Below are 24,500 nucleotides of genomic sequence, written 5' to 3'. Positions count from 1 at the left end.
ACTTTTAATTTTCTAAATGACAAACGCTTTCCCCCCAACATGTAAAAGTGGACATACCCAAATATTCGTGAATGATATGACGCAAATGTTCCAATGATATCTCTAGGGTGCTTACTATTTCGAACCACTTCACTTTACGGTCTTTCAGAATTATTGTATAGCCTTTTCCGATATTTTCGTCGGTAACAACCAATTTTGGGTACAAAGTTCTTTCGATCTGTCAATGGCTTTGGTGATTCCGGAGCTATATACTGCCGATCGAAGATCTTATTGAAAAATGAAAGCAAAACCGTCTAATACTCAGCAATAGCCTAAGGCTTAAGACCCCATATATGCGCTGATTGCGATAGTTTTTGGTTCAATGGTCTTCAAAAATTTGTCTTCCCCGTGATTCCTGCACTATACATATCTTGCAAATTCAAATATCGGATGTGGTTATAGTCAAAATTTGCCTACAAATGCATTTTGTAAAGTGACTCACTGAGGATACAAAGCTAAAAAAGTAAGCAAGGACAGTGCTCGCGCAAAGCTGGAAAGGAAATGTTAAAGAGATTTTATTCCTCCGCCTTCCAAATTGTGCTAGTACATTTTGTATATACGCTCAGCGATTGCAACCACAATGCATAAGTGGCTCGGCGTCTAAGCAAAAGCCATCTGTGGTTCGCACAGATATCGAAGCATGATGATGCGGACAATACGGACAGATTAGGAGAAACGATAATCCGGTTTTTTGTAAAAAACCATGGCTGATCTTGTTATTGTATACAATACGTTGCCCTGCATTTAATGCGGTTTGCATTATGTCACTGCGCTAAAAATTTATAAAATGAGCGGTAAAGTGAGAGAATCGAGGCACCGGCTGTTTGTTGCTGCTAAGTGCGGAAAATTGTTGCAAGTAACGGTAGTAATTTGAAGCCGCAGCATCTGATGGCATTTGGCGGCTGAAATTACTTGCTTCTCACACAATCTTTCACCAAAAATGGGCCACTGAGTAACTGAAATGTTTGGTTCGCTGGCTCGATTACTCTGCGGCTCGATGACACGATGACTCGCTGACTCACTTTAGCAGGCAATTCATCATAGTGTTATATGTTTACATAAGCATACAAATCTACATTATTACGTGTGTAGTCTGTCATCAGCTTTGCAGGGGTAAATAGGTTGTCTTCCACTTCAGAGATTTTCGCTCTAATATTGTTCCTTATTTATGCGCTTCTGTGTATACGTGAGTGTCTATATTTTCATTGTTGTTTAGCATGTTTGGCTTAAACGCTTCAAATTACTTTATATTATCCATTTCCACTTATTAAAAGTTTTCAGCGACTTTCGTCCCTAGATCAACAACATTTTGTCGTTCAACACTTTTTTTTATACTTTTCCTTCAGTTCTGTTTTCAATTTTACATGTACTTGACTCTTTATGTTCGTGCCGACAAGCTTTAAGGGGAAAACAAGGCAGCATAGAGTCGTCTGTTTGGCTTTACAGTTCTACGAAATCGAAGAGCTAAAAATAAATTAAATTAATTTACCAAAAAACATACTGCAATTCAATTTAAGACCTCTTGGAAGCTCAAGACTTCGTGATATTACCATGAAATATCGCAAAATAGTAAAGTGCAGTAGAAGGATGAGTAAAATATATAGAAACAAGCGAATAGAAAGAGAGAGAGATTGCAATCGATAGTTTACTGAAAATTTTACTTTAGATTTCACCTCTAATGGCTGATCCTCTGATGAAAGCTAAAGGAAAATGAAGAGGAACTTCAAGTAAAAAGTGAATCATTGTGGTTAATGAAAATAGTCAGAAAAGAAAAGAAAGTGCAAGGCATCGGAACTTCTTCGCTGAAAACCGATATATATGAAGCAAAGCTAGACATAATTGATTGATTGACTGATTCTGTCTTGTTTATAAATCTCTCTCAGTATTACAAATTATCGTCATTTCCCAGGCTATGTTATATTTTTCAACTGACAATGAAATCTGACATTGAGCAAACACGAGTTTCCATACAGTTAAGGTAATTCCTAACCTTATTTAGATTTAACTTTTATGCTAGATGATTAATTCTTGGCTGATATATTTTCAAAGACTAGAAGTACCAACACCGGCTTTACCTACTCGGTGCATATCAGAAATCGATTGATGTAAAAGTAAATTACGACTGGTTACCAAAACCGTCACACTACTATAAGTAATTTAGATATTTAACAAATGCTGGTAAACCCGGCCACTCTATTGACTTGCGGGCCCAAAAGAGGGAAATGAGCAAGTGAGACATTATCTATCCAAATTTAAATCTTCAATTTTTGCTTACTATAAACTTAAAACAGAAGGGGATATTTTCCCAAACCGAAACTTTAAGCAATTTAACAATTTGAAATTGGTTACATTGCTATAAAAAGTTTATAAGGTTCTAAATATATGGCGAAGTAGCTGATATTTGGATGACCATAGTAAGTCTCAATGAAGTTTACAGAGCTTTAAACAATTTTTCGTACCCAGTAGTAATTATTTTGCGTATTTACGGGTGATTTATAAGAGCACACTTGGTGTTCGAGTATGGAGTCATGTGTAGAAGTTCACGCAAGTGAGGAAAGTTCTCTGATCGCCATTCACTTGGGAGTGACCAGAAACGATTCGTTTACGTATGGGTGAAGCAGCTCACGACTTCCGGTCTTTGACTAAGTATCCTCTGGGTAGCCTAAGAACATCCGTTTGAAGGCGAGCTAAAGTGAGAAGGCGAAACATCCCCTCCACAGGGTAGTGCGCTGGGCTTGGGACCCGCCACGTAAAAAACACTACCAATGAAAAAGCGTAAACAGCCTCGGATGAGAGGTAAATATGCCTCTTATGAGCGCCTGGAGCCACTAACCAGATCGATCATGTTGTGATAGACGGTAGACACGTCTCCAGTGTTTTAGATATGCGTGTGCTCCGAGGTCCTAATATCAACTCGGACTCGGACCTTGTTGAGGCCAAGATTCGCACCCGCCTCTATGCAGCAAAAAACGCACGTCAACAAACACAAGGAAGGTTCGACGTCGAGAAGCTGCAATCACAACAGATAGCTGAACGACTACTCGACTTGCACTCCTGCTCTCTGAGAGCACACATCAGCAACTCGGTATAAGGGAACTGTGGGACTGCATTTCAAACTCCTAACGTACAGCTGTAACCGAAACCATTGGTTTTCGGAAAATGTAAAAGAACAGCTGGTAGGACGAGAAGGGCAGTGTCACAGCGGAGAGAAAACAGACTGCCTACTTCGCAACATTACGATCGACCACAACACGTACGGGATTGAATAGATACCGAGAGTTGAAGAGGGAAGCGAGACGCACTTGCAGACAGAAAAATAAAGAGGCCGAAATGCGTATGTATGAAGAGCTTGACAAGCTGGCCGACAGGGGTAATGCTGGAAAATTCTACGAAAAGATGCGGCGGCTAACTGAAGGTTTCAAGACCGGAGCATACTCTTGTAGAACCCCTAATGGTGATCTAGTCACCGATGCCCAAAGCATACTTAAATTATGGAGGGAACACTTCTCCAGCCAGCTGAATGGCAGTGAAAGTGCAACGCCAGCGGAAGGCAAACCCGATTCCCCAATCGATGACGATAGAGCAGACGTTCCATGGCCCGGCCATGAAGAAGTTGGAAAAGCAATTACCCGCCTGAAGAACAACAAAGCGGCGGGGGCCGATGGATTGTCGACCTAACTATTCAAATACGGCGACGAAGAACTGATAAGGAGCATGCATCAGCTTCTTTGTAAAATATGGTCAAACGAAAGCATTCCCAAGGATTGGAATTTAAGTGTGCTCTTCCCAATCCACAAAAAGAGAGACCTCACAATCTGCGTCAACCACCGTGGGATAAGCCCCCTCAACATCGCGAATAAGGTTCTATCGAGCGTATTGTGTGAAAGATAAAAGCAAACAAATAATAATTTTGTTATTGGAACAGAAACTTCGCCAGTTGCCTTTATCCATTGCGAGGTCACGCCAGTTGTATTTCCCAAGTGCAGATAGGTGGAAATTTTTATTCTACGCTCGATTTCCATGCTTATTTATAGTTGCCAACAGTAACGTAGTTTGCAAGACGCGAGGAATCGCCAATTCACCATTTTCCTAATTTGGAAAAGAATGCGCAGTAGCTTCATATTTTAGGTCAATATTATCTTTGTACTCTAGAGTCATTTATAGAAGACACTGCCACTGCGGTTCGGATTAGTGGCGCAATCTGCGATAACTACCGAGGAATCAACCTGATCCCCATCGTTTATAAGGTCATTTCATTCCTGTTTTGTGAAAGACTAAAGTCACCTAAACAAATATTCTTGCTGCGCCAAATCTTGGACAAGTCCCGAGAATAAAAACCCGACACGCCATATATTTCATTACAAGGCGGCTTTCGATAGTCCCATCGGTTCCCTTATCGTCCCCGAAGAACGACGTAGAGCAGCTTTCGTGAAGCAACATCAAGGTAGGAACGGTCCGAACCTTTGGATACCAAGCACGGTTTCAGGCCGGACGATCGTTTTTCTTGTGGGCTCTTTAACTTCGTTAAGGTGGTTATACTAAGCAGACAAGGTACTGATCGGGCGGACCCGGTATTTTAACATGCCGACTATGTAACTTACTAGCATTATAAATTTAGTACGCAATTACGATACGAAGCCCCTCTCTTGATAGAAAAACTATACAAGTCGCTCAAACTACGCGTACTTCGGATGGGAGATGCAAAAAGGGAATGAGCTAACACTTGCAGCTTTTGAGAGGGAGATGTCGAGATTTACTTAGTATCTGGACAAAAGACGACGTGTGTGAGTTGTACTATGGCATTAACATTGCCCAGCGAAGAACGTTCCAGTGGCTGAAACGGCTTATGTCATGGTACTCCAGCGCAAAAATGTTTCGATTGGCTAGAAAAGGTGTCCGCATAGTGGTGGCTTTTAGGTGGCATTATTAAGTCAGACCGAAACTTATTAAGGTTGATAAAGCTAATTAATACTTAATTAATACACTTGACTACTTAAGCTTATTAGATCTCATTTGGTGTGTATTGCGCTGTGAAATTTAATGTATTCGGCGATTCCTTTGGGTCTTACAGACCTACTATTACTAGCCATTATTGAGTAATTACACAGAGTGCTAAATATTAATTTTCGCTTATGTAATACAATAAGGCCATAATGCAAAATTAAAATTATTAGCGTCTCGTATAAAGCGTATAAAAGCATACGCTTCGTATTTAACCGTTTAGTGTTAATTCCGCGCCAAACGAGCAGTTTAAAAGTGTTTCAACTAAAAAACAACGAAATGTTTCGACTCATCATTCTCTTCAACGCCTTACTAATTCTACACTGTCGCGGAGAGTACAGCGATACTGTGCGTCTAGTGAATGATCTGGGTCAAAATTTGGGTGTCAGCACGAACGTCATCTTCGCCTTCGGTGCAGCAGAGCATTTTGCCACCATTGCAAAAGATTTAACCTTGCCGAAAATTATAATTACAACAAATATAACTTACGAAATAAAACATAATTTCGATAGAAAAATATTGAATGTGGTTTTCTTGGCAGACACGCCAATTTTGTTGGACCAAAGCTGGCACAATGTAGTCTTCAGCGCTCTTAAGCGTTTACATCACACCGAAGTGCTCTTTCACTGGCCACACGAATTCCCGCCAATGACAGATGTATGGTTGGAACTCTTCACGCTTTATTGGCAGCATGGCTTCCACAATGTACTGGTAGTGGATGTCCGAGCTCAACTACTCAGTCTGGAACCATTTCCAGAACTGCGCGTGGTTAACACTACTTTAAAAGCATATCTGCATCAACGTAACAACATGTGGCATGATTTGAAATGTCACCACCTACGCATCTCTTATATAGATGATCCACCAACTACGCTCATATTTCGACACCCGGAAACCAGAGAGTGGCAGTTCGACGGCTTTACGGCACAGATATTTGCCGCATTTGCGCAACGTCACAATCTTACGATCGAGCCTTGGATCGCACAAAGCTCCAACGACGCTAATAAAGATCATATTTGCTTGGAACGACTACGCAAGCGCCTTGTGGATGCTTGTAGTGATGGGACGTCGTTCAAAGTAGAAACCGTAACGAGCGCGCCTATGGCATTACATAACTTTTATTTAGTAGTACGTTCCGCGCCACCACTCTCCAAGCTTTACTACTTTCAAGTGCCCTTTCAACCGGCAGCTTGGCAAGCCATCGGTGCCAGCATCTGTTTGGTAATAGTTGTCACAACGCTCTTGACACGACTGCAGGACGGCGGCTGGCACTTCGGTCGGCTGGGCTTGGATGTCTGGGCTAGCTTTCTATATTTAGGATTTGATCTGCGTCCAATGCAAAGCCGATCGATGCGAACGTTGATGTTTTTAACGCTCTTCATTGGCGGCTTCATGCTCTGCAATTTCTATCTTGGCTATCTCTCGAGCATACTCGGCAAGAGTGTTTATGAGCCACAAATAAGAACGCTACAAGATTTTGAACGCAGCAACATAATGTTAAATGAAATTCAGTATATGACTTTAAAAAGGTATGGTGCAGCTGCGATTGTCATCGATCGTTCGCGCATTGCCCGCTGGGAAGAACTTCTAAAGAATCGCAACACTTTCGACACCCGCTACGCTTATCTGTACCCAGATACAACATATAAGTTACTTGCATACCAACAAAAATTTTTAGAATATCCAATCATGCAGAAATTGGACGAACCGATACTCAAAGTACTGTTAGCACATGCCTTCAAGGACGATTGGCCACTTGAGGAGCTCTTCAACAAACATTCTCTAGATATGTTCGACACCGGACTGTATCTACGGTACCTTATGGAAGGGAACTATAAATCCATACGTTTGGGTCATGTGAATTATGCGGCAACAGAGGGTCCAAGAGTCGCGCCTTTGGGGCTGGAATATATTGCTATGCCAGCGTTAATTTTAGGCTTTGGCTTTGGTTTGGGCTTTATTACGCTGCTGCTGGAATTACTGTTTTATAAGATGAAGCAGATTCGGGTAAATAAAGCTAAAAAAGCACCAACACATACTGCTTAAATGCTTATCAAACAGTTATTTTGTCCAAATACATATATAAAACTCGTATATCAAATGTTAAATAAAACTGGCAAGTATTTGATGTCCCAAACTATATGTGGGATCCTACATTCTAATTTGGTGTAGATACACTAGCTCCCGGAATCAGCTTCGCCCGTCTAGGCCTACTTGTATTGCAAAGCAAATATCGAAACATATTGGCAACCCCTTCTTTTTACTTACTTCAGTTCTTCTGAGTGCCAGGTGAGCATGGCAAGGAAAATTAAAAAACGATGGAATGAACTGTCGAAACGCAAGATTGCATCAGGAAAGTGTTAGATCAATAATATCCACAGTTCCTTCTTACTGTTGATAGTAGAAACCGTTGTAATATGACATCCTGGTACCAGTCTCTTGGAGGCACTTGCCTGCAGATTGGACCATGCTTGAAACATTTTGAAGCTCCAAAATATGAGACATCGGAAAATGTATCAGAGTGAAGCCACAGAATCGCATCTTGAAAGACTCAATCTGGCATCATAAAGGACAAAAACTAGTCTATGCGCGGCTTACGAGCCTACAAGAGTAACCTAACCTATTATGAGGGAAACTACACTTTTTTAGCAGTTGGCAATACTCTCGGATAAAATTTTTGGATTTATTATTAAATTTGCTACAGCAAAAACAAAATTATTACAAATGTATCTACAAAAGTAATTCTAAAATATAAAAATATATACATATATACACATTAGGGTGTTTTTTTTTTTTTTTGAACTATTAATTTTTTTCAGTCCCGTTACGAAATTTCCTTGGAAACACCCTAAAAAAATTTGTCTGAAAATTTTAGCACTTAATATTAACATTAAGAACTGGACCAAAGCATGTAAAAATTTTCCATAGCAAATACACCACAATCGTGAGTTTTTATTTTTAAATTCCTACAGATCAGAGGTATTTTATGGCATCGCTTTGACTTTAGACGCATATTTCTCAGAATGTTTCACTCTACAAAAGTGCCCAGTGCAACAAAGTCGTAACTCACACCGGCGAGGTAGTATGGGGTTCTAAACACGATTTTTCCACGAATTTCGCATTTTTTTGTATATATCTCGTAAACGACAGGAGCTGTAGAAAAAATGTACATGAGAAATTTGTAGGAAATTTTATTTTCTATAAAAAAGATTCGAGGTCTAAATCGCTATCATTAATGCTTCTCGAGATATTCGACTTTTTAAGTAAGGCTGTATGGGATTTTCAAAGAAGGTATGTAACATTGTTGATGTCGTTGATTTTATTGTTGCTTTTTATTATTTTATAGCAGTTTTATTAAAATAAAATTTCGCTCACCTTAATAATGTGTAGGTAAAAATATTGAAAATAAATTAATTTATGAATTTATAACATAAAAAAGGGCGGAGAGAAAAGGGGTCACCAAGGAAGCTTTTATTCTTTTTCGAATTAAATACCATAATACAGAGGTTATATCCGTTATGGATGAGATGCCTTTAGATTAGAAAATGTTGCGAAAATTGTTAAAATTCAAATGAGTTAAGCGATAGAGTTGGGCTACGAGAATGTAGCAGATATTACGTATTGCGTCGGTTTAAGACGGTTTTCTGGAGAAAATGCAACATCGATCTCGTATAGATTTATTACATATTTTTATCAGATTTTTAGACACACTTATCAGTCGTAAATAGCTTGACTTGACCTTTTTTTATTTATTTTATAAAAATTAACATTATGACGCATTTACCAGATTTTATTAAAATTTTTTATCTATTATAAGAATAAACTATAATCGATCAACTCAAAACGATTTTATTATAAAACAGCTCTATAATTTGCATCCAAAAAATTGTGCGACAATATTTCTTTCCTCAAAAAACAAAACAAAAAGTTTTGGGTAGATAAATGCCGTTATTCTGCTTGTCGCGATTGTCTCATGTCTCGAATTGTCACAATCGTAATTTAGTGACTGTGTTAATCAGGAGTCTCATTTTGGTATTCTGGCAGATACAGACATGCTTCATAATTCAACAAAAACAACGAATAACTGATTCTGAGAAGTGTTTCGAGTGCTCTTTAAACGTAATAAACCCGAATTTTTGGCGTCGGTGTGTGACAATAGAAACATAGCTCCATCATTTCCCACTGAAATACAATCGACAGCCGTTGTTGAGTTATAAATGGTGTAACTAACACAACTTTCTTTTATGTATATAGATTTTTGTTAACTTATACAATTGTAAAATTTCGTGGCAAAGCTGCTCTCTGTCCGCTTTCGGACTTTTACTTTCACACATTTGCCTTCATTACGATTACTTTATAACCAAAATAGCTCTTACTCTATAAATCCTCATGTACTGAAAATGGTTCTGTTGCATGCTCCGCCGTTCGCCATCCTAAAATTAAATTTGTTTGAAAATGTCCAGTTATTGCCCATCGAATGGTCGTCAACATTCTCTTTTGTTCACCATCTCTATAACCAACATTTGCCTTTTGCTGTTTTGTTGTTAATTAGTTCAATTATTTGCCTGTTTTCCGTTCTCGTGACTTCGCTCCCAAATTCAATAACTCGTTACTTCATTAAGGAAAGGGCAAATTTATTTTGCTAATTTGTACTCATTCATCACTGAACGGCACCCACGCGCTTTAATTGTCTCTAATTATGGCAGGCGATGTTTCCATTTTTATGTGAGATCAAAGATTGAACTTTTTGCGTTTAGACTTCGTTTTCTGTTTACCTTTTTTATTTTAATGAATTGATAGACCTTTACTTTGCATTGAAAGTCACTCACTCTTTTTGTGTCTCACTTCGTTTAGGGCGCTATTTATGTTTGGAAAACATTGCCCTTCTATCAAGTCTACCTTTGCAATCGTTCTTTTGTCAGAAAATGGTCTGAAGCCAAATTAAAAAATAAATAAAAATTCATTATAAAGCTTTAAATAACATTAATTATTCCAAAGTCTACAAAAATTCATGTTAGCCAATTTTAGGTTTTTATATTTATTTTCAAGGAAAATCAATGGAATTTCTTAGAATTGGTATAGATTATATAATTTAGTATTGACTGACCTCATTAATTAACATAATTCGTAATTATGTAGTATTCTTATCCCACTTTTATTTGCATGAAAGCATAAGAAATCATACAGAATTTTAAGTATTCTCCAACTATAAATATTCTAAAACACATGTTTATTTAATAAGGGAGTCGAGAGAATATAAGAATTCATCAGCAGCTTTCTTGTTCGCAAATCTGCTGGATTCTACTGAAAATGGGCGTAAATAAATCATCGAAAGGGGTTTAACCTAGAATCGTAAATTCACGAGTGAATGTACAATAGATTTCTACCTTAGTATTTTTGAGAGTAAATTTCGTTCTCTAATAGAGTTCTTCAAGAAGTATGTGCGACAAGATATGATCACCAACACCCAGCTTCATCTCCTTTCTACGCGCAAGAACTCCCATAGCCCTTTAAAGAGTTCAGGAAAGCAATAGGTTAGAGAGAGCCAGACTCTTTCCTTAGTTTTTATAATAAAAGAAGCATTGGTACATCAATTAACACTGTCTATTGAACGAAGCTTAGTCGTTGGAGTCGCTGAACTATGACGATGTCATTACCAAAAAATATAATATGTATTATGAAAAGACTTTTTAAGCTGCCAGGTTCTATCGTGGAAAAAATGGAAGAAAACGGTCAATAAGTCCTGTTCAATCCACATGGTTCTCCGCTTTGGTCAAAGTCCATTTCCTTCTTGTTTATAATAACAATAAATATGTGGGCATCGTTTGGAACTTCGATTATATAGATAGCTATATAGACAGTCGTGTACTGCCGAAATTTTCCAAAACCTTTTGATTTTCTAATGTTCCTTTATACAATGAATTATGCTAAGTAGTTATATTTAAGAAATGTGAATGGTTAGGTTTCGTTAGGTTTGATGGCTAATACAGAATTGTAACTTGGACGATTAAATGAAGTCCTTTGTGAAGCTATAAAAATATAACTCCCTTAAGGGGGTACTCTCATGTGAACGCATACATTTTACCACTTTTTAGGAAAATTTTTTTTATGCGACAACAAAATTCAATCATTTTATTTTTTAATATATTTTTATTTGTGTTTTGAAATGTACAAAAAAATTTTTTTGTTTCTTTTTTTACACTTTTAAAATATTTTTTTTTTAAATCAAATTAGGGTATTACCCCCAATAAAAAAAAAGTAGTTCACTGGTCATGGTGATAGCGGCTGTTCATGTTGTCTGAAATAAAAAAAAATCTAATGGATTATTATTCAGTAGTTCTGCGGCTATCGTCCCTACCAAATATAATCAATTTCATTAAAAAAAAAAAAATGTCGAACTTCAAAAAAAAGTCACGAAAATCTTGTTTTTTTCGTTAAAAATCGTTTAAAAAAAATATGAAAATATTTTCGAAAATAAACAATTCTGGTAGGGACGATAACTATAAATGAGTAGAAGAACATATGTAAATTTTAAAGCAATCGGTTGAATACTTTTTTTTTAGGACCATGACAGTTTCAGAAAATGATGATTCGAGAAAAATGCGTTTAGAAACGTAGCAGCTGCAGACTTGTCATGGCGCCTGGTAGACAGTCGCTTACGACACGTCGGCGACTATGAGCTGTAACTTATCAAATACTATGAATTTCGGTCTGAATTTTTCACAGCATATTTTCAATAGGTTTTACTGTCAAGATATAAAAAAAATCGATTTTTCGAAGTGATTACATGAGAATACCCCCTTAATTGAACCTATAAGTAAGCAAAAACGCCTTTTGGTTGATAAAAATTGTAGCCCACCGCTGTCCAAGTTCCGCGAAGCTCCCCTAACCAGTAGTAGAACACACGTGGAGAGGGGACCACCAACTCATTCTTGATGGCAGACAGAACAAATAATTTATATTTCCAGCTGAAAAGGGAAAAAAATTTTTTATTTCATTTCGATAAATTAAGAAACGTTATGAGCAGAATTTAGTGTTTTGGATGAAGTGAGGTAAATTTCCTCTTAACTATGAAGTTTCCGATTTATAATGATTTTTTTTACTGCCTTAAAGTAATCAGATTTCAACCGATAATAAAAACATTGTAATAAATGTTGGATCTTCCCTTTACAATTAAGAGCTCTTTCTCGGAGAGGCTTTCTTAGAGGTGTTTACGAACCAATTTTTTCGAGTACGAAGCGAAAAATACTTTTGGAGTTTTTGACCTAACCTAATATATATATATATATCTATATTCTCGTTCATATATATATTCCATATATATATATACATATATATATTCTTAGTCTTTTCTTCGAAGTTCATTTATATTTTGTACTTCGTTGAGTGGAAAATTAAATTCATTTTACGAAAGGCTGCACGCTGCTTGACGAAACGCTGACATAACTGACGTGGGAGCTGATGGGAGGAAATTAAGTGTCGGCAAGCACATAGAGTAAGGTGAAATGAAGCTTCGCCTTGCCAACTGGGCTGTCTTATGCAACCTATAACGTACAACGCAGCAATGTGGCAGTAATAAGAAGTATCCGAAATCATATGAACATACATACACACTCATACACACAAGCACAAAACTTAAACATGCTCAGGAGCTAACACCTGCAAGTGACCATTGACTGCACATAAATGAGCTCATATGCCGAGCATTTGCATGAAAGTATGACGCCCACATGCGGTTCAGCTCTGCTCAGTTCATTGCGGCTCAGTTCAGCTCAGCTGAGCTTGGTAAGGTATCCAACGAACTGCGGCTTATTGAAGTGGAACAATGCAATTGACGACTTGGTGCTTCATACAACAAGACAAAGATCGCGGCGGATCGAGGACAACCAACAGCTCACAACCAACAATTTTTATAGTTCAAAAGTGGGCCCCAACTGCAAGAGTTCACTGTAGTTTTTATCTTGTTTGTTTATTTCACAAAAAGCTTTTGTAATACTTAGTGCTCTTGAGTAACCTTTGTGGGTCATCGCTAGTAAAACCAGACCTAATCCTCCTTTTTAGGGGGATTGCGATTTTTATGGCCTACTTTAAAAAATATGAATAATCAGTTATATGGGAGATATGTGATTAAGTTGTCAGATATGGCCGATTCCGCCAAATGATTAATATGTAAAATATCGTAGTGTAGGTTTTTATTAAATTTCATTCGGATACCTCAAAATATGCCGAACAAACTTTTATGATCCTTAAAAGCAGCGCCTTCAAATCCGGCTCGAAACCTGTTTTTGACCATAGTCTCTTGGGCAAAGTTGTTCAGGATGATTCGTGTACGCGGCTTTTAATTTCTTTTTTGATGCCCTGTAAATCAACGCGCTCTAATGTGTATGCCTATAAAGCACAACGGGTCAGCACTCATTGCAAAATTTCCAACATTTTATTAGGCGCAAAGCTCTCGCCAAGCAAGCAACACTTCATCAATAAAACACACACATACACAATTATTTATGCAAATTTGCATGTATGCATACAACATTTGCATAGTTCACTACACAGCGGCAAACACGGCGTATACGTGACATGCGATGCAATGCGCATCGTGAGGTTACGTATACGCCATGGTATCCAAACTAAAAAGACATATTGATATGTTTAGATATAAGCAATGAAGCAGTGTGTGATATAATCTGAAAAGCAATAAATCTGTTCAGATTGGGCGTGGCTGCAAAATATATTTGAAACATGTTGCCCGCCTAAACAAACTTACTTGCAACGCCGACAATCTCGTTGGCGCAGCTTTGGATGAAATTATGAATTCATGAAATATGCAATAGTATTTAATAACTGACCGCCTGAAGCAACATAACGGCTTTAAGCATGACATTTGAAGCACGACTTATCACCGCCGCCCGGCCTGTATATTAATGTAAAACTACACATGCGCTGCGGGTCTCCTGGCGGGGCCAAACACTTGCCTGCAAACAAAAGGCTCTGGCGTTTCACTGGCAAAATGTCAACAGTCTGTCAACAAATGCGACTGCCGACGCGCTATCAACGCGGCTTCCTGTCAATTCCAACCGATTAACTCATCGACCTCTCGGGCGCTCCTTGTTTGCTCCTTTTTCCCACCTCTCCTGCTTTTTTGCGCCTTTCTTTGTTCATTTTCTTCATTTTGTGTGTGTGTATAACTGTGTTTGTATGTACGGCACCACATCAGTCGTAATTTATCCACATAAATGGCTAACACATCTGCAGTAGACCTTGAAGTACGGCTCACAAATTGATTTTAAGTCCTCCATTGAAGCGGATTTTATAGTAACAGTAAGGCACGCGGGCCATTTATATTCATTGAAGTGGGTGTTTGCGTATGCGCATCGGTCGTTGTGAGCAATGAGAGTTTCATATGAAAGCATTTGCTCGAAATGATGAATTTAAGGTCATTCAAGTACTTGTCAAAGCATTTTATTTCAAGTCTGCTGCTGCGTAAAGTAATCCCCAATGACGTGTTCAGCTAAATTCGTCAATCGCTTGCCACGACGTACTGCCATCAGACACGGTAGAAGGAAATTGAGGTTTTTATGTTTTGTCTGGCATATTTGTTGCTTGACATGTATGTTTGTGGGACAAAAAAAATTTTATAAAGTGCATATTTAAACATCACGCTTAAGTGCTCATAAAAACAAAGAAGAAGTTAAGAGTTTTTTGTGCTTTTCTTAGAATTGTAAACTAGCATTTGTTGGTAGAACAAATATCATATAAAAAGAAATGTAAAATATTTTCTTTTGTTATATTAAATATTTTCAACTTAGTGTTTCGAAGCGCAGATTTATTATATACATTGTTTACATTAGTACTGTTCATATAACTTTCCTTTTCAATATATGCTTGTGGAGAGTTTTTTTCTATTACTTTCAATTGAAGATAACTTCAACCAAAAATGATTGTAGTTTGGTGGAAGTTTATGGTGAACGTGCTGTAGTTGAGTGAATGTGTCAAAGGTGGTTTGCATGATTCAAGAGTTGTGATTTCGGCTTGAAAGACGAACAACGTCCCGGGCGGCCGAAAAGTGTGAAGATTAAAAACTGGAGGCACTGCTCGTTGAATATTGTTGCTAAATATAAACTGAGCTCCTTTAGCAGTTATTCAGAGAAACATTTCAAAACGTCTTAAAGTAGCCGGATGCTTTCAAAAACAAAGAAAATTGAATTGAAGCCATGAGACATTGGAAGACGAGCTTCTAACTCCTGTTTAAGCCGTTATAGGGAAATCATACCGACAACAAGGCATCAAATTGAAGCGAGCAATTGTTGACAGGCGCTCGGAATTCGCGACTAAACACGAGGCAATAATTTTTAATCGACGGTCGGCCTCATGTTACGAGTACAAGATTTATTAAAAACTATTTGGAAACCAGCTAACTGAAAAGCCAAATCCAGACCTTGCCCGATATGTCTATCGTTTGTTCCGGTCGATACAGAACGCCTTCACTGGAACACAGCTCACATCAAAAGTCAGGGTATTAAAATTTAGCTTGATTCATTCTTAGCTGCCAAGTCGCATCAATTCTTTTGGGATGGCATCCACAACACTTTTATAATTCTCTTGCACAAGGGAAATACTTACAGAGCTGCAGGGTTTTCATCCATTCGGACGACATGACCTAGTCGGCGACGAAGAGGCGGCGTGTGTCGATCTTCCTTTCACGAGTCTTTTGCAAGATTTGGCATCTGGTGAATAACTGGTCAGTTATTTATTTTTCAGACCTGCAGCCTCAGTTTGTTGACGGTGACCTTTAATCTTTCACACAATACTCTCGACAGAATGTTATAAGCGATGTTGAGCGGGCTTGTAGGTGGAGCATATTGTGTGGTCTATTTTTGTAGATTGGCTAGTACACACTTATATTCGAATCGTCGGCCGTATTTGAATAGCTGCCGCCTCTTTGTTGTTCTTCAGACGAGTGATTGCTATATAAACTTCTTCATGCTCGGGCCATGAAACGTCTGTTCCATCGTCATCGTTTGGGGAATCGGGTTCACCACCTCCTGGTTTTATGTTTTCTTTGCCATTCAGCAGGCTGGAGAAGTGTTCCCTCTATAATTTCAGTACGGTGTGGATATCAGTCAAGAGCTAGAATCTCTCTCTTTTTTACATATGGAGATTGAAAAAAAATTTAATGAATGTAAGCGTAATGAAACAGTTAATTCTAAATGAGCATTTTCCAAATAATGCTAATCATATCTCTTGAAATTTGAGTATTTCGTATAGTTGGAAACACTATGTATGTAGTATTAACTATTAACCACTCCCTAAAGTTTGGTATAAAACATACGCTGTATTAACTCGGATAAAAAGCCAACATCATCATAGTTACTGCCATCACTTAAATCAACCTTTGACTTATGCTTAAAGAAGCTTTTCAAAAACAGCACTGGAGATATGCGTATTAAACTATACATATACATAAATAAACAAAAATTTGTCAAAATAATGTCTTGGAATCTTTATAACGGTTGTGTTTGCAGACATTTTAATAAAATAAGTGGTCTCTCCAAAAATTCTTGTGAGGATATGAGCCACAAAAATGTGCACAAACCATGGAAACAGCCACGAAAGAATGTCAGTTCTACTCAATTTAAATTCATGAATTCAATATTACTTTGAGCCAATAAAACTAAGCCGATAACCAAATGTGTCCACAAGCAATATAACAGCAATGTAGATAAGGCTACCCTGTAGGAAAATGGGAGCTGTTGGTAGTTGAGAGAAATTTCTATTTCACCGCAAACACAAATTCACCATTTTTTTGGCAGTTTGGGGTAATCGAAGTTATTTGACTTCCATTTACTAAGTGTTAAATGCACAAGGGAGTCATGAATTGTAAATGAGTTTTCAGTAAATTTCTTACACTATCTCTTTCTAGTATAAGATGTTGCTCTTAAATCTGCTGTCAAAATAAACATCTCTGTTTGACATTTACTCTTTAGTAACTATGTGTTCAATTTGTATGGAAACTATATGCTATAGTCATCCGATCTGAACAATTTTTTCGGAGATTACATTGTTGCCTTGGAAAATAATCTATACGAAATTTGGTGAAGATTGTCAAATGTAAAAGTTTTCCATACAAGAACTTGATTCCGATCGTTCAGTTTATATGGTAGCTATATGCTATAGTTAACCGATCTGACCAATTTCTTCAGAGATTACATTGTTGCATTAGAAAATAATCTATACGAAATTTGGTGAAGATACATTGTCAAATGTGAAAGTTTTCCATACAAGAACTTGATTCCGATCCTTCAGTTTATATGGCAGCTAAATGTTATAGTGGTTCGATATCGGCCGTTCCGACAAATGAGCAGCTTCTTGAAGAGAAAATGACGTTTGCAAAATTTCAAAAGGATATCTTAAAAACTGAGGGACTAGTTCGTATATATACATACGGACGGACAGACAGACAGACGGACATGGTTAAATCGACTCAGCTCAACATACTGATCATTTATATATATACTTTATAGGGTCTCCGACGCTTCTTTCTGGGTGTTACAAACATCGTGACAAATTTAATATACCCTGTTCAGGTTCTGTCGGTCCGACAGGGCAGAAATATAATCATGCAAATATATGTACCATATTTAGTTCTCCTTACGATTTTTATTAAGGCAATGAGCAAACATTGGCCGTGCCAGTTGTATAACAATCTGTAGGGATAACAGAAAAATAATTTACTTATCAAAGAGATGATTGCACTCAGAATGATGATATTAATATTAATTGAAGCAACCAAAACTATCTCAACGCTAACAATGATATGTGGCTTTGGGTTGTGCAAACGTTTGGCAGGAGCTTATGGCTAGCAAGAAGAAAACAGAAAATGATGACGTTTAGCTGCAAAGCAAACATATTTCCGTTCCTTCGTGTTTTAGAGCTAAAAAGATTTCATCTGTGTGTGAGTTGTGTGGACAAAACCTTCAATGTAACGGCGAAATAGTCGCGGCAACAGCTATTTACTAAAGCGTTTAGGTTGCCTTCTCGGCTAAGCCAATACGTAATATGTAAATATGAGCGGTTTTATGTGTGTACGTTGTATGTCTATGATATATGACAACACATTACCTCTTCTTCGAAACCCTTTCTTCATGCTTTAGTTTGTCGGATTGCTGGACACCGGTGTAATGGTTGAAGGGAGCATATGCTGTAATTTATTGCAAGCAGCTGGAGGCAGTATATTTTGATGTGGAATCGAACCTCAAGCCCCATAAATATGAGGTTTAGTGTTCTTGGCAAAAGAACGATCGTAGCAGAGCACCTCAACGAGGTATACAACTAGGCGAATAGAAGCTAGCCGTCAACCTAAGTAATACTTAAATGGTGTTAGTTACTAGCAGGTATAGGATTCCCAATGTTCCTGTCCCCTTTTGCGGGAGTTAACGGCTTCAATATGTTGATAAGGTGAAATACCTAGGGCTTATCCTTGACAGGAAGCTTTCATGGAGGCAAAATATTGAGGAGAGAGTAAGGAAGGCATCGGTTGCCTGACATGGTTGTCGATAAGCTATAGAAAATAGGTGGAGACTCTCACTAAAGGTAGTGGTTTGGCTCTAAGAAACCGTAGTCAAGCTATTTATATTTTTGATATATTCGTCTGGTGGAGAACGCTCGAACGGGCTACACTTGCTAAAAAGCTAGAGCGTGTCCAAAGAGCGGCTCTCATTGGCATCTCTACTACACCTACTAGAGACTACACCAACAATTGCACTTATTGTCATTGTCATGTCGGTCAGCGCCGTGGTCGTTGCCGGTTGGTGTAGTATTATTGCGAAGTGTGCTCTATGATTCAAGGAACGTTGGTATAGGAAGGGCTCCGAACAAGGACATGCCGAGTTTCTTTCCGCCTTTAATTGCAATCCTGAAATCTTGGAACACTGCGTCGCAGAGGTCACTCGGGTTGGTTTCTTCTCTTCTCACATACCGACGAGAGAGATGTGGATGGGGCGAAGTCGTTGGAAAAGAGGCGCAGTGAATTTTTCACTGTGAAATCGAAGCTAGAAAGGATGAGGAGAAGGCGGAGTTTTCTACTGAGAACTCTCTGTCAATCTTAGCTTTAGACCAAAAGATGTAGAGTGTTCTTTCAGGCAGAATTGACTGTTTAGCAGACACCGATTGACTATTAATTCCTGGGAGACTGAGAGACCCTTCTTGCCTAGAGTAGAATGCAAGAGATCTACTGAACTACTTGTACTGAGCAAAGTTTATCTTGCCAGAATCATAGGAGTTCCTACTAGACACTGTTGAACGCTAGTTGTCAAAATTGTCTTGTCCAGCCTTTACAAGACTGTGACTACAATATCTTGATAATCTTACCTTCGGCGAACCAGAAAACATAGCCGAAACTGATACTAGCCATCTCAAAAAATTTGTAATAGGCTTAACGCGTTCTGTTGATCTTTAAGGGTCTTTTTACCTAGTATATAAGAGTTTATAAGTACCACAACGGACCGGTGCGCTAAGCTGTTCAAGTAAGATCCTGCTTGGGATCGGTCTTTTAATCTAATTTAACCAGTCATTGAAATTCTTATACCGGCAATTACGTTTTCACCTTTATTCGTTACTAATATATTCACAGTATTAAAGTTATACGAGTATAAGAATCTGCTAAATGTGTATAGATTGCATATACTGATTGTTGCTAATGAAGAAGGCGGTATTTTTTATTGGATGCACTATGGGGAACCGGTAAGATTTCGAGTTCAACGAAGATACGCAGCTTTAAAACACGCACAGCAATATTGTTAAAATTCGCTTTGAAATTTCCGGAAGAGGTAGAAAATATGTGCATTATACTGCTATATTTTTTATACGTGTGTGTGTGCAATTCCCCGACAATAGTCCATTAACGTCTACGCTGATGATTGATGAATTGCGCACAGTAAAATAAAAAAAGCTATAAAACTTCAAATTCATCAATGTGAAAAAAGGAAATAAAGAGGGAGGTGTAAAATAAAAGCAAAATCACAACAAAACAAAATGGAGAAAACAATATTTGCGAGACAAATGAACGCACCAATACACATGTGGTGGGAGTTGAACATAAAAAGATACAGAATGCTTCGCTGGAAGAATACTGCAGAGTTTAGGAACTCATAGCTGCATTTACTGGCACTTAACTTCCGTTCTAAGACTGGAATTAGTCGTAAAGAAAATTAATTTACCCAAAATGTGATATTATAATAAATTTAAATCAGCAATTGTGCAAAAATGTACTTGAAAATTGTAAATAAAACGCAAAATATTTAATTATGCATCAATATTTATGCTGTCGCCTTCAGAGTAATACCCACCAGATGTAATAAACTTATGCCATAATTTTTCTAGTCCTCGAAACACTTTCCTTAAGCAATTTTGGGATGGCCTTCAGTTCCTACAGCGAATTTCGACCGACAGAAAGCAGTTTCCACGAAGCGGCAATTTCAGTTTTGGGAACGACAAAAAATCACACGGTACCAAATCTGGTGAAAATGATGGTTAATCGATACTATTCATTCGGTCACAATCGTGGCTCTATTCGATAGTGCTTTATCATCGTATAAAATCCATGAATAACGAACGAAACAATGAGCATCAGCTTGATTTTTGAGCAGCTTTGGGGTGTTTTTTTTGGTTTCAGCTCCTATTTTCCCTCCATTTCTATCATTGTTGAATTTGTTTGAATGTCAGACTCATAGACCCACGTCTCATCGGCAGTTATAATGCTTTCAACGAATGTCGGATCGAAATTCGCTCGATCAAGCATGTCCAAAGAGACTTGTTTTCCGTACACTTTTTGAAAAAAAATCAGCTTTATCGAGACGAGGCGAGCAAGTACGCGTTTCATTACCAAAATATCCACCAAAATCATTCGAACAGATTCGAAAGAGATGTCGAACTCTCTTGCTACTTCGCCAGCACTTGCCTGACGATTTTCAAGCACCATATTCTTCACTTTTTTAATATTTCATCAGTTGAGGAAATCGAAGGTCGTTAAGAACGAGGCAGATCTTCAGCACACATACATTTTTTTTTTAAATATCATTTATCAGGAGAATTCAATTACAATTTCCGGGTGCTTTTTTGTCGCAATATATATGACTGAAATTTATACTTAATAAAATGTTTTAAGTCAAAATGCTTTGTTTGCCATGTCCGAAAAACTCGTTAAATATCGTTGACCACACGGACTTATGTATATACAGACGTATATGTATATGTATGCAATTTATTCTTATGGGCCGTGCACGTGCCATTTTACCCTAATAAACCACTGTTAGCGCCTAAATATAGGCAACATCGGACAACAAGAATAATAATAAGATCTAAGTAGGGCTTAAAGAGACCGCAAGCAGAGCCAAATGCAAACATCAGCATTCAGTGGACAGTAGCACTGAGCGTGAGTAGGTCGGCGCTTGTCCTTTGCGGCGCAGTGTCATTAGCATTTATTGCCGCACATCTGAAATATTCACATTTCACTAATTTCCATTATTTTTTTGTACCCTGTACTGCAAATACAGTTGAAACATTGATTTGATATACAAATACAATACTGTTTAACAGACAGATAGTTTGCACACATTGTTGTTGTTTATTTTCACAAAAAACTCTTTATTTATTAAAAAAAATAAATATGTAAATTAAAAAAAAAAAACACACAATTTCTACTCTTTTGAAAAAAAAATACAATTACTTCTTAAAAAATTGCAAAAAAAAAAATAACAAAATTAATCGAAATTTTTTTTCAAAAATAATTCGAAAAATCAAAAAACAAATTTATTTTGAAAAAATAAATATTTTTGAAAAAAAAATCTAAAAAAAAATTGAAAACAAAGTTTTGAAATTCAAAACTATGTTTTTTAACAATTTTAAAAAATCAAAAAAAAAAAACATTCACCATTACCCACTTATATATGTACATATATCTAGAAAAACAAGCTCTTTAACAGCCGTTTTTCACTTTCAAACTGTTTGGGAAAATGCAATATTTTCTGTTTTTATTTTTAACTTACGTTTCTAAAATTTCCACAATTTAATGGCTGATTTCCGCTTCCGGCAAACGTACACATTGTTGCTTACTGCGAAACTAGTAGCATTGCGAATGTGTCAGCTTGTTTAAGTCTTCTTTTTTCAAGACTGAAAGCCGGCGAGGATATTCGCGACCTACAACAACAACAACAAAGTTTGTAATACCCATACAAACGGACTTGCTCGTCAAACACACGGTACCATTATATGCTCGCATTAGATAAATTGTTACATTTAAAACACAACAAGTTTGCTTGCAACATGTTGCATGCAACAATATGTATTTGGCTTTTTCCTTCGTTTTTTTCTTGCTTAGAAAGCCAACAGGTAACTTGGTTTGCTATAGAGAAAGCTGTTACACATATGCATATGTTCGAAGAAACACAAAAGCTTTGTTGAAGGGTTCATTTCTCCAGTTGGGGCACGTAGTGAACAAGTGTAGGTCTCTCATAATATTGAATGAGGGGTACTTTTCATTGCACATGCGCCATAGTACGCTTTGAAAGTTTTCCCTGAATTTCTTTTTACCGTAACTGCAAGAAATCGGAGATTACGGTAAGAAATGTTTATTAAAATTTTTGGCGCAAAACCAAACTACACACAATAATGGGAATGTTTAGATTTAAAATAATGGGGAAACTAAAGTTTCATCGACAAAAACGATACATTCAAATCGTTAGAAACTTGAAACAAAGGGATATTGAAAAATTCCCAACCGAAAACTGAGAATAAAAAAAACTGATAATACAGAACTGCTTTTCTAACATACGATTAAACTTAAAGAGATCGTAAAAAAGTTAAATTGAATATGACACCACAAAATCTTACCTAATGAAGAACACGTAAAATAAAATTCAAACAACGCACACAAAACGGTTGCCCACATTTAGGCTCTTATTTTATAAAAAAAGTTCGCTAAAAAAGACATTTTCATACAATAACTACAAAGAGTTTCAATTATTCGAATTCTTATAACCTTCATATCTCAGGATTTACTTGGTAAAACACGTTATCTGAATTTGGTATCCCCCCAAAATTAATATGGCTGCGTAAACTGACGTTGAGTAATACCAAAAGCTCCGTCAGAATCGGGAAGGACCTCTCCGAGCCGTCCGATACCAAACGTGGTTCCAGTTAAAGTGACTGTCGCTCATGCGACTTCTTCAATCTACTGCTGGGAATGTAATTCGAGAGTAAAGAAAGTACAATGTTCTATAAGAGCGTACTACAGCTTAGTTCTGCTTGTTCCAGGTTGGACAAAGAAGCGAAGCAAATAGGTCTAGTAGTGAACGACAGTCATCCAATTGCAAGGGCCTGATTGTAAGCATGATTTTTAGTCCTTTTATCTTGGACTTTGAAAAACCTATGAGTGTTGGAATCGTGGAATATAGGTAGTCGAAAAAGTCTTTTCGTATTTCAAACTTCAAATTATTTTTTTTTTGTTTTATATTCTTCTTATATAAATACTTATAAATAAACAAATATGTCCCATTTTGGTGGACCACTTTTTGCCATTTTTCCGCTATAGACATTATTCCATCAATGTAAAACTTTCATCAGTGTAAAACGAAATTTCGAAATTTCCAAAACGGAAGCAAGCAAACCATTGTTATGCTACACGAACTGATACAGCATCGTCTCCGTAAACTTCACAAATTTCTTTAGTGGCTTGCGTGGCATTCTTCCCTTTTTTATAGAAAAATTTCAAAATACAGCGAATTTCTTCATTATTTTCACTCATTGTTGAAAAGCAGTTAATTTTTTTTTTTCAACTTTCCCGATTTTTTTTTTGTTAAATCAAGATCAAAATGTCACCTTTCCAATACTATATGGTATGACGCAATGTGATTGGTAGCACTGGAGATATATGACTGCAACGACATCTATTGACAAATTACGAAAAGACTTTTTCGACTACCCAATATAATCAAGTATCCGCGAAAACAAATATGTGACCTGGTCTACAGAAAGGGGTCTTAGTAGTTTATTTTTAACAGCTGTTTCCCAGAAAACTAGTTTTCGCACGTAGCTCCCTTTTCCCTTTTCGTAGACCAGGTCACATATATTAAATAATAAAAAAGATATGGGACTCTCAAATTGTCAAGATAGGAGCGACTTATACCATATATGCCACTTAAATTAACTTGTATTGTTGAAAATGAAAGATCGAAGTCTTTGGATAAATTATGATCTATCAAGTTAATTGATTAATAAATTTTACAAGCAATAATGCTTCATTTGGACTTTCTCATAGAAACGAGTCAACTGATTGCCTTCTTGTGAAAGAATAACTTTTATAAATTTGATATATTCTTAAACTTACTGAGAATTACTGCAGAATATTCTCATTTATAAGTAGGCAGACTATTTTTAATAGTTGGATTTTAATTTTAGATCATTGA

General features: G+C 37.1%; 1 protein-coding gene and 1 pseudogene across 1 annotated transcript; one reads left to right on the top strand and one right to left on the bottom strand.

Moving 5' to 3' along the window:
• LOC120772722 overlaps window positions 1–24,500 on the bottom strand; it is a 198,279-nt pseudogene that overhangs the window by 149,458 nt on the left and 24,321 nt on the right.
• Window positions 5,320–7,086, top strand: LOC120769997. Its single transcript, XM_040097086.1, has one exon. The coding sequence runs from the start codon at window positions 5,320–5,322 to the stop codon at window positions 7,084–7,086; it is 1,767 nt and encodes a 588-aa protein (XP_039953020.1).

This window comes from Bactrocera tryoni, chromosome 3, assembly GCF_016617805.1.
Source record: "Bactrocera tryoni isolate S06 chromosome 3, CSIRO_BtryS06_freeze2, whole genome shotgun sequence".
Classification (NCBI taxonomy): domain Eukaryota; kingdom Metazoa; phylum Arthropoda; class Insecta; order Diptera; family Tephritidae; genus Bactrocera; species Bactrocera tryoni.
This window is presented reverse-complemented; position numbering and strand designations above follow the sequence as displayed.

Coding starts and splice junctions, on each gene's coding strand:
- LOC120769997 (XM_040097086.1), top strand. CDS start 5,320: ATGTTTCGACTCATCATTCTCTTCAACGCCTTACTAATTCTACACTGT.